This window comes from Cynoglossus semilaevis, chromosome Z (assembly GCF_000523025.1).
Source record: "Cynoglossus semilaevis isolate Cse_v1.0 chromosome Z, Cse_v1.0, whole genome shotgun sequence".
NCBI lineage: Eukaryota > Metazoa > Chordata > Actinopteri > Pleuronectiformes > Cynoglossidae > Cynoglossus > Cynoglossus semilaevis.
The window spans coordinates 14,247,157-14,258,691 of record NC_024328.1 but is presented as its reverse complement, the minus strand read 5'-3'; the positions used below and the strand labels follow the sequence as shown (position 1 = coordinate 14,258,691).

Here is an 11,535-nt window from a genome sequence, read left to right as displayed (position 1 = left end):
GGGTAGAGAAAGAGGCCTTGAGAGGGCGATCAATGCGATGTTCACCTGCCGTCCACCTTCCCAATTTAAAGAGAAGGAGCACTAACGATTTCCCCCGGCCCGCTCCCCTCCTCTCGGGCTCCATCAGTTCGGGAGGAGCGGTAGAAAAGTAGAAAAATTTACGCCGCGGCCACCGCAATGCATATAGATGGGTGCGCGGCTGCGGAGGAACAATTAGCTTCTAATGACGAGACGCGCGTTCACACGGAGGGCCGTGGCAGAAAATGGCTTTTAATGCGTTCGGACGCGACAAGAAGTGGAGGAAAAATGAGCTTCTTAACGCGGGAATGCATAAAGATGGGAGAAGAATTATCGGCCAATTAGGTGTTAGTGAGGAATTGTATAGGTGTGTGTGTGTGTGTGCGAGTGTGTGTGTGTGTGAGAGAGAAAACAACTTCTAGCTAGGTCGGAATGAAGAAATAAAAAATTTAAAAATTTAAAAATATTGAAATTAAAAAAAATAATAATAATAATGTGGTTTCACCAGTAGGGGGAGCGCAGGCCAGACGTGGACCCAGATTACACAAGCTACGTTGAACGTTTTTATTTTATCACAGTTCAAGTTTGTATTAGGAAGTTCCGTTTTTCTGAGTAAAAGAAATTGAGTTTTTGTCAAATCCCGACAAGGAAAAAAACTAAAAATCATCAATTAAAAAAAGGAAAAATTTAGATTTTTTTACGCTGCTAAATACTAATCTACGAACAAAAAACGTTTAGCTATGTTGAATGTTCTTTAATTTTAAAATTTAAAAAATGTTTTGTACCAATGCTTAAAAAATTTAAAAATTTAAAAATATTGAAATTAGGACTGTTGTAGCTAACGTTAGCTCTGGTGACTGTACCAGGACTGTTGTAGCTAACATTAGCTCTAGTATCCGTGCTAGGACGTTTTTAGCTAACGTTGGCTCTGGTATCTATACAAGGACTGTTGTAGCTAACGTTAGCTCTGGTGACTGTACCAGGACTGTTGTAGCTAACATTAGCTCTAGTATCCGTGCTAGCTAACGTTAGCTCTGCAGGACTGTTGTAGCTAACATTAGCTCTAGTATCCTCTGGTGACTGTACCAGGACTGTTGTAGCTAACATTAGCTCTAGTATCCGTGCTAGGATGTTTATAGCTAACGTTAGCTCTGGTATCTATACTAGGGCTGTTGTAGCTAACGTTAGCACAGGTGTTTGTGACTCACTGCATCCTGTTCACCTTCTCTGAGACTGAGAAGTTAAATTTTTTTTTACACTGCTAAATGCTAATCTACAGAAAAAAACATCTTCAAAACAAGACTCTTTTTCTTAATTTTCTTCAATTTCCTTTTTCCACAGTGCGATCACCTGGACCTCGGCCGTACGCTCAATGGTAGCCACTGCTACAGTAGCGGCGTGTCACGTGCAACGTGTGATGTCACTACAGTAATCCGATGTGTCGATTTATCATTCGATATCGTGATGGTGAGTTCGTCCCTGTCGCCCGCTGTCGATACGTCGGTGCACAAATGTCACCGGTCTAATTCCTGGGCGTCGGTGCCTCCGGTGGCTGAATTAGAATTGACTGCGTGTCATTGTCATAATATCAAACCTACAATAAGACACACTGATATATCCGACCTCCCCCTTTTCCTCCCCCCTCCTCTCCCCTCCCTCGCTCTGACACGTGTGACCGTTCATGTCGGTGCTCTCTCGCCCCGACTGTCAGTCCTGTCAATACGATTATTCTTCTCTAATTGCAGTGCGAGACGACGGCGGTAAAGGGTGAGGAGGGAGACGACGCAGGTAATTATCGTGGGAGAGCAAGGGTGAGGAGACGAAGGAGCAGTGCATTATGGGAGTGTAAAATATTGCTTTGAATTCTCATGGACGACGGAATGTGACCCAAACCACCACATTAGCTAAAAAGTTTTTGTTTTTTTTTTACAAAAGTTGAAAAGTAGCCACCAGCCTGTCGCCCTCTGGAGGTCAGTGTTCAAATGACAGTCGATGGTTTCCACTGAAGTCTTTGGATTGATTTTTTTTTGCCAAATTTTATACTAAAGTGTGAATATGACCTGGGGCGCTAAAAGAGGAACTTTCTCGTTGGTTACGTCCCGAGAGGAATGGTCCCGTTTTCCCGCCTCCGTGTGGTCAATTTGAAAAAAGGTCGTGGTTGAAGAAGTTTTCTTGACCGAACTCCAGTTTTCTTAAAGCACCGGTGTCGGCAGATGAAAGATAACAGCGGCACAGGTACGATATTTTGAATGTCGTACCGTACAATGCTATGACGTATCAGACTGTCATACTGTCATACTGTCATACTGTACTACACCGTTCTCACTATAATGTAGCATTTTTATAACGTGACCTTAATTTAACCAGAGATCCAAGTTGAAAGTTGCTGTGGATTAATCGTGATTATTCACGATTAATATATATATATACAATATATAGATGTATATATGTTATATATATGTTGTATATATGTATATGTATATATATACATATATATGTACATATGTATATATATATACATACATATACAACATAGATGTATATATGTTGTATATAGGTATATATGTATATGTATGTATATATAAATATATACACATATATACATATATGTCGATTTATCATTTGATACCGTGATGGTGAGTTAGTCCGTGTCCCCCGCTGTCGATACGTTGGTGTACAAATGTCACCGGACGTATCGGTGACATATATATATATATGTATATAACACATATACTGTATGTATATATGTGTATATATATATATATATATATACATATATACACATATATGTATATATGTGTATATATACATACATATACAGCATATATACGTATATATATGTTGTACATATGTATATATACATACATATATACCTATATGTGTATATATATTTATGCAGCCCACAGTCCTCTGTAAGTGACGCTGGAGTGTTTTCAGGTCTGAACTGTTTTAGTGACGATGACAGCTGAATCCGTTTGTGTCGAGTGTGTCTGTGTGTGTGTGTGTGTGTGTGTTTGTGTGCAGGTTAGATTTAGTTCTCTGTCTCTCTCTCTCTCTCTCTCTCTCTCCCTCTGATGATGTGTTTGCTGATGACCTTTAAACAAGTCTGTCCCATCAACCTCTGCTTCTGTTACAGTAGCCTTCAGGGAGACACACACTCACACACACACACACACACACACACACACACCGTCTGAGCTGCTGGTGGTAATGAGGCCTGTCATCCTTCCACGCAGCCTCTTTCTTCTTCTTCTTCTTCTTCTTCTTTTTTTTTCTTTCTTTCTTTTTACATTGATCCACTAACAGATCCCCAATATAACAACTTGAAGTCACTGTGGGAGCCTCTCTCCCTCCCTCCCCCCCCCCCCCCCCCCCCTTCTGTACACAATCAAATCGCTGCCATTCAGTGCCACAAAATAATAAAAGATGGCCTTTGTTCCAGCGTGACACCATTGTGTCGTCTTCATCAGACTCGTCGTCTTTGGCACAGAATCGTTTTTGTTTCGTCAAAACCACGGAGTTCTTCTGTGTCTCCACCAACAATGGTCGCATTTGACTTCCATTTTGTTTCCTTTCTGCAGTGTTTACACACACAAACACCCACACGCACCCAAAAAACAACATAGTTATCAGGGGTAGTTTCTCTGTCCATCTGTCCGTCTCACCTGCTGGTCCAGAAAAGTAAAACAAGAAAACAAAGACTCAGCTGAAATGTCTTTCAGAGAAGAGACGTCCAGAGTCTCACGTTTATATTTGATTAAAATGAACACATGTATGCATATATAAAATATATATAGAATATATATTTGAAAACAATTTGGGTATCAAATTGTCTTATATATGTATACACGTATGCATATATAAAATATATATAACATCTACAGTATATTGGAAAACAATTTAATACCCAACCCATAGTTAAGAAAATATATTTTTTTAACTATTGTTTGGGTATCAAGTTTTCTTAGATATGTATACACTTGTATGCATACATAACATATATAAAATATATATAAAATATATAAGAAAACAAAGATTCAGCTGAAATGTCTTTCAGAGAAGAGACGTCCAGAGTCTCATGTTTATATTTGATTAAAATGAAGAATCTTCGCATAGGCAAACTAAGGTCCGCGGACCGGATGCGGCACATTCGTCTCTTTAATCCGGCCCGCCAAACATTTCCGAATGAAATCATTTATTTATATTATAATTATTAGTATACTTCTGCCTTTTCCCTGCAATGTACATGTTTCCCCAATAGATGGCGTAGAAAATGATAAAAGCATTTTAGCATTTTAGCCTTTAGAATCAAAAAGTTAGCCCACTATTTTCTTTAAAATATTGCTTGGGTATCAAATTGTCTTGTGTTATATATATATAAAATATATATAAAATATATATCAAATATATATAGAATATATATTTGAAAACAATTTGATACCCAAACAATAGTTACAAATTTTGTTTTAACTATTGTTTGGGTATCAAATTGTCTTATATATGTATACACGTATGCATATATAAAATATATATAAAATATATATTTGATAACAATTTAATACCCAACCCATAGTTAAAAAAATATTTTTTTAACTTTTGTTTTGGTATCAAATTGTTTTCAAATATATATTTCTATATATATTTTATATATATATTATATATGCATACATGTGTATACATACATTTTGTTTGGGTATCAAGTTTTCTTAGATATGTATACACATGTATGCATACATAACATATATATAAGAAAATAAAGACTCAGCTGAAATGTCTTTCGGAGAAGAGACGTCCAGAGTCTCACGTTTATATTTGATTAAAAACAAGAATCTTAAATGAAGAATCTTCGCATGGGCAAACTAAGGTCCGCGGACCGGATGCGGCACATTCGTCTCTTTAATCCGGCCCGCCAAACATTTCCGAATGAAATCATTTATTTATATTATTATTATTATACTTCAGCCTTTTCCCTGCAATGCACACCTTTCCCCAATAGATGGCGTAGAAAATGATAAAAAGCATTTTAGCATTTTAGCCTTTAGTCAAAAAGTTAGCCCACACCTGCTGTAGACGGTCGCATGTCTAACTGTGTGTGGTCACCGCATAACATTTTTGTTCAAACTGACAGATAACTAAGTCCCCCAGTGGTGACTGCTGGTTCTGACAGGAAATGGGTAAAAAAAAAAAAAAAAGAAGATTTTTATAAAAACAATTAAACCAAGAAAACGTAGCTTTTATAATGTAAAATTAAATATAAAAAAATTAAACCTTAGTTTGACACACACATAAACAGTACATATATGTATAAACATATATATATATTTAACTATTGTTTGGGTATCAAATTGTCTTATATATGTATATATATGTATACAAAGACAATTTGATGACATGTAGACATGTATGCATATATAAATTATATATAGAATATATATTTGATAACAATTTAATACCCAAACAATAGTTAAAAATATTTTTTTAACTATTGTTTGGGTATCAAATTGTCTTATATACGTTTGCATGTATACACATGTATGCATATATAAAATATATATAGAATATATATAGAATATATATTTGAAAACAATTTGATACCCAAACAAGTAGTTAAAAAAATTTTTTTTTTACTATTGTTTAGGTATCAAATTGTCTTATACTGTATATGTATATATGTATACACATGTATGCATATATAAAATATATATAGAATATATATAGAATATATATAGAATATATATTTAAAAACAATTTGATACCCAAACAATAGTTAAAAAAATATTTTTAACTATTGTTTGGGTATCAAATTGTTTTTAAATATATATTCTATATATATTCTATATATATTCTATATATATTCTATATATATTTTATATATGCATACATGTGTATACATATATACATATACAGTATAAGACAATTTGATACCCAAACAAGTAGTTAAAAAAATTTTTTTTTTACTATTGTTTAGGTATCAAATTGTCTTATATACGTTTGCATGTATACACATGTATGCATATATAAAATATATATTTGTTTTTACATGTTTGTGTATCAAATTATCTTTATTTTATGAATTCTATATATTTTTATCACTTTTTTTATTTATTTTTTGAATAAAAGAGTCTTTTTTTCTTTTTTAATCAGAATCCAGAGTCTAAATTTCTGTCGTCTTTGAAAACAGTACCAGACCCTCAGACAGTTCCAGGTCCGGGCGTTGATGCGGTCTCCTCACCTCGGTCCTCGGTGGGACCCGGGTGAACTCGGAGATCCGTTAAACGACGGCCGTGATATGTTTCAGTGTTTTCCCGTCGACTTCCTGTCTTCCTCCAGAGATTTCTGCTCGGCTCTGACCTTTGTGTTGGGAGATGTTTTCCTCCCCCGTGTGCATGTGCGCCTGTAACGCCGTGGCTCTGTTGATCTGTTTGGTATCCGTGCGTGTTGTAGAACAGGGGGGAAAACAAATCACCCGCTGTAGTTCTCATTAGCAGCAGTTTGGTGTCAGCGCGGCGAGATCGGCTGTCAGCTGCTCCGCCGTCCTCGGCCGCTTCACCTTTTACAGACCATAATTACACCATTTAACGCCAACACTCCTCAAACTGCTGCCCGCGGAGTCGGACCTGCCGTAATGGGCCGGCGGGAAAAAAAGGGCTTTTACTTTATTAAAAAAGGAGGGAAAAATGTAAAGCTGGAGGCCATGTTTTTGAAAGGCGGTATGGACTGTGAGGACAGCTAGGGGGCAGTGTTTGTGACCGCTAAAAAAAAAGGAAGAAAAAAAAATAGATGTACGTTGTGGCAAATTGAGTACAAATCATTAGTTCAGGCGAAAAAAAAGGAACCTCTAGTGGCCGCCATTATCTGTGCAGCGCAACCTCAGCCGAATGATTTTGCTAATGTAAAAGGATCAATCGATAGATTAGCGCCCCCTACAGTAAGAAAGGAGAATTACTCTACTACAAAAATCTTCCTTTTTAATGTTATTGTCACTGTGAGACACTTTATTAATCTGTGTTAATCCATGTTAATCTGTGTTAATCCGTGTTAATCCTTATTAATCTGCGTTAATCCATGTTAATCCATGTTAATCCATGTTAATCCTTATCAATCCTTGTTAATCCTTATTAATCTGTGTTAATCATTACTAATCCATGTTAATCCATGTTAATCCTTATTAATCCTTGTTAATCCTTATTAGTCTGTGTTAATCCTTTTTATTCCATGTTAATCCTTGTTAATCTGTGTTAATCATTACTAACCCCCGGTAAATACAGATTATTAATCTGTATTTATACTTATTAATCCAGGTTAATTCTTGTTAATCCATGTTAATCCTTGTTAATCTGTATTGATCCTTATTAATCCTTAATCCTTGTTAATCTGTGTTAAACTTTATTAATCCTTGTTAATCCGCGTTAATCCTTATTAGTCCATGTTAATCTTTGTTAATCTGTATTGATCCTTATTAATCCATTTTAATCCTTATTAATCCTTATTAATCCATGTTAATCCTTGTTAATCTGTATTGTTCTTTATTAATCCCTGTTAATCCTTGTTAATCTGTGTTAATCCCTATTAATCCTCTGATAATCTCTAAACTGAAGCAGAGTCGTGGGCTCAGGTAATCAGATAAACTTTATTTCACAACAGCACGTTCCGCGGTACAAAACGAACAGATTGGCTGGTTTCAGTCAGAAAACCGTTGATATGTTTCTCATCAAGTCGCGCGGCAGACGTCAGTGGATGACGACACTACACTGGACAGTGTAGTGTCGTCATAGTGTCGTTGTTGTGGCTGATTTTGATTGAACGGAAGAAACATTAAAAAAAAAATAAAACAACAACTGTCAACTTTGGTTCGGTGACAACAGTCAGAGTTGATAGAAAAAAAACACAATCGTAAATACAGGCTAGGACACATAAATACATCGGTCGGAGAAACAATTTCAACAGGACTTTTCTGCCGTTTGTGCTTTTTTGCGAAACAGGTTGTAACGTAAACAAACATAATTAGGAAAAAAGTATACATAAACGTAAATACTCGACACCTGCTACAGTTTTTTTGTTGGTTTTTTTTGCATATGTTTTATATTGAGGATATTTTCCCGTTGATCAAATGCATAGAGAGTCGCAGGATTGACCGAAGGAAAACATTTTGGCAACAAGACATTGACGCTACAGTGTTACTGTTTAAGTGCAATCGTTCGAGGTTTCCGTCGTGTTCGTTCCTGTTTGTCATTTCGTAATAGGTTTTTTACCAGTGTAAACAGATGTTTTTTTTAAGAAAAGCATTACTATCGGTCTGTTAGCGTCATAACTCCAAACTCCAAATTTAGAAAAAAAATAGCGCGTCACACTTAGCATTGTAGCTAAGTTCGCTAATATATATCTGATAAACATTTTTCCTGTCGTAAATTAAAATGTAAACTTCCAGCAGGTAACTGGGAATTCGCTACCTCAGATGGGAATGCTCTGTCGTTAGGCTAACATCCAGTTAGCATCGAGCTACATGTATAGATTCTTAGACAGACCCTGTACTTGGTAAACAACAATGGTACGTGAACATCCCACGATGCTGTACGTCTGGATTTGAGATACGCAGTTTCACTAAATATACGAAGTAAACATTTTGAATATTTTAGATTTTTTTTTTTTGTGGATTAGCAAAGCATTTCATCGGACGTGTGATTTTTGGCAAATGCAACTGATTCCAAAGATATGAATTTTAGATACGAGTTTGTCGCTCTGAACAACTTTACCAGCCGTCCACCTCCACGACAAACGGTTCTTTGACGGGAATCCGGCCGCTGTTGACGATCATGCACTCCGTGTACGGCAGGTTCCTGTCGTTGGTGTCCTGCAGCTCGATGGTGTGGACCACGGCCTGAAGGAGAAAGGACGAAGCCTATTGGTCAAAACCTTAGATTGAAGATTTACGATCCCGGCGACCCTTGCATTGTGTGGAGCAAGAAAACTGGTGCGAGATAGAACACCTGTTTCCCAAACTTTTTTTTTCTGGGGACCCGTATTTTAAAAGTCGCAAACTTTCACGACCCAAGTCAATAGATGTTATTTGTAAACTCCTGGGAAAGGACCCCCAAAAAACAAGCCCCAAAAAACAACCAAAAAAAAAAAAAAAAAAACAATCCCCCCCAAAAAAACCCCCAAAAAAGTCTTTGGGAAACGATCAGATAGAACACCTACCATCCCATCCAGAACTTTGCCAAACACCACGTGTTTCCCATCCAACCACGGCGCCTTGGCAGCCAGGATGAAGAACTGCGATCCGTTAGTATCCGGCCCGGCGTTTGCCATACTGACCTGGTGAAAACACGATAGCGCGTGTAGCGCTGGTGTTATGGGTTACGCTCTAACTGTAACAATCCCTTAAAAGACCCGACAGCTACGACAACACAGATCGGAGCAATGGCCGCCAACACACACTCACCCAGCTGGCTCCCATGTGCTTGAGTTTGAAGTTTTCATCCGCGAACGTCGTCCCGTAGATGCTGTGGCCTGGAGGGAAGGACGGGGGACAAATGTGAACAAATACGTACACCAATCCACAGTTAGTGACCGAGTACAAGCTCGGTCTGCGGTGTCCTACCTCCGGTCCCATCGCCGCGGGTGAAGTCTCCTCCCTGGATCATGAAGTCTTTGATCACTCGATGGAACTTGGTTCCTTTGTAGCCGTAACCTTTCTGTAGAAACATGTAGCGTTAAACTCTCATTGTTAGCGTTGAGCCCTAGAGTCTTACTTAGGTAGGTACAAGGGTTTCCCCAACTTTTTTTTCTGGGGACCCTTATGTTAAAACTTTCGTGACCCAAGTGAACAAGACATTATTCGTAAACTCCTGGGAAACATGGTGCGAGACGACCCAAAAAAATTTTTCTAGCGACCCACCTGAGGGTCACGACCCACTCTTTGACCCCATGACGCTGACACTCCCGTTCTTTTTTTTTACCTCTCCAGTTGCCAGAGCGACAAAGTTTTTGACGGTGCGAGGGACGACATCTCCAAACAGCCCGATCACGATGCGTCCCACCTCGTGTCCGTCCACTGTGATGTCAAAAAACACCTGGACACAGAAAGGTGAGGACATGGTGTCACCGAGTCTTTAAACGGTCACTTCCTGTGGATTTGACTGTTTCCTCCAATAACGTGTGTCCAACTCAAGGCCTGCGGGCCCGATCTGGCTCGACAAGTCATTTCGCAATACAACGGTGACCGGCTGCTAATCAACGTTGAATGCGCTACTGTCAGTGGACAGACGAGGTCACCAACGAGTCATCAGGTTTTTGTTGAGACTTTATGTTAAGTTCTTTATTGAGATGTGGAAGAGTCGTATCGTTTTGAGTGACACTTGGTCGTAACAACAGTCACCTGTTTGCGTAGTCAGGACAGCGCCATCTGTGTTCGGTCCTCTCCTCCACTGAAGAACTACTTACACAGATGTATTTATTGCGGAACATATAAACAGATATAACAAATATATCCTGCATATTTATCATTATTATTTATAACACCTTTTTTTTTACTCCTTAATATTCTCTCCAAAAGTATTTGATTCTGTGTTATATTGAGTACATTAAAAAAGAAGTATTTTTCCTATAATTTATCTTATCATAGTATATTATATTATACATATACACATATATGTGTATATATGTATATGTGTGTACATATATACATATATGTGTATATATACATATATGTATCTATATTTTATATAGATACATATATGTGTATACACATATATACATATATGTATATGTGTGTATATATATATACACATATATACATACACATGTATATATGTGTATATATATAAATATATGTGTATATGTATGTACAGTATATATACATGTCTATATGTGTGTATTTATATACACACATATATACAGATGTGTTTATACATATTTTGTATATATATATATGTATATGTATATGTATATGTGTGTATATATACACATGTACTGTATGTGTACATATGTGTGTATATATATACACATATACGTATATATGTGTATATATATACATACACATATGTACATATATATGTACAGTATATATGTGTGTATATATATACACACACAGATATACAGATACAGATAATATACAGATATATTATATTATATTATTATATATATATATACATATATATGAAATCTACATATTCCTCATGGTTCTCCTGCAGGAGGAGCTGTGTTGCTCCTAGGTGTGTAACTGTTTTAATAACAGCTGTGTGCGCGTATTTGTATGTGTCTAGTGGGAGGGGGAGGGTGTGGGGCAGGCGGTGACGTGAAGGAGTCTGCACTGCGCATCTGGATGGGACACGTCGGCACGTGTAAATCTCTGTCTCTCTCTCTCTTACTCTCTTAGTCTCTCTCCCCCTCCCTCTCTCTCTCTCTCTTAACGCGTCGTAGTAGTGACAGTATGACCTCAGGCGTGAACGGGTGAAGTGCCTCGCGTGGGAAATAAAAATCACGGATAGGTGAGGAGAGGAAAGGAGAGGAGAGGAG

The 11,535-nt window shown here is 37.4% G+C and overlaps 1 protein-coding gene across 1 annotated transcript; it reads right to left on the bottom strand.

The window, feature by feature from the left end:
• Positions 1 to 8,618: 8,618 nt before the first annotated feature.
• ppic (peptidylprolyl isomerase C) lies at positions 8,619 to 10,130 on the bottom strand. The gene is made up of 5 exons (XM_008336466.3): positions 9,978 to 10,130; positions 9,620 to 9,713; positions 9,461 to 9,528; positions 9,217 to 9,333; positions 8,619 to 8,896 (listed from the first exon to the last, which is right to left on the bottom strand). Exons 1-5 carry the CDS (start codon positions 10,113 to 10,115, stop codon positions 8,768 to 8,770), a joined length of 546 nt encoding a protein of 181 aa, XP_008334688.1. The 5' UTR covers positions 10,116 to 10,130; the 3' UTR covers positions 8,619 to 8,767.
• Positions 10,131 to 11,535: the final 1,405 nt, after the last annotated feature.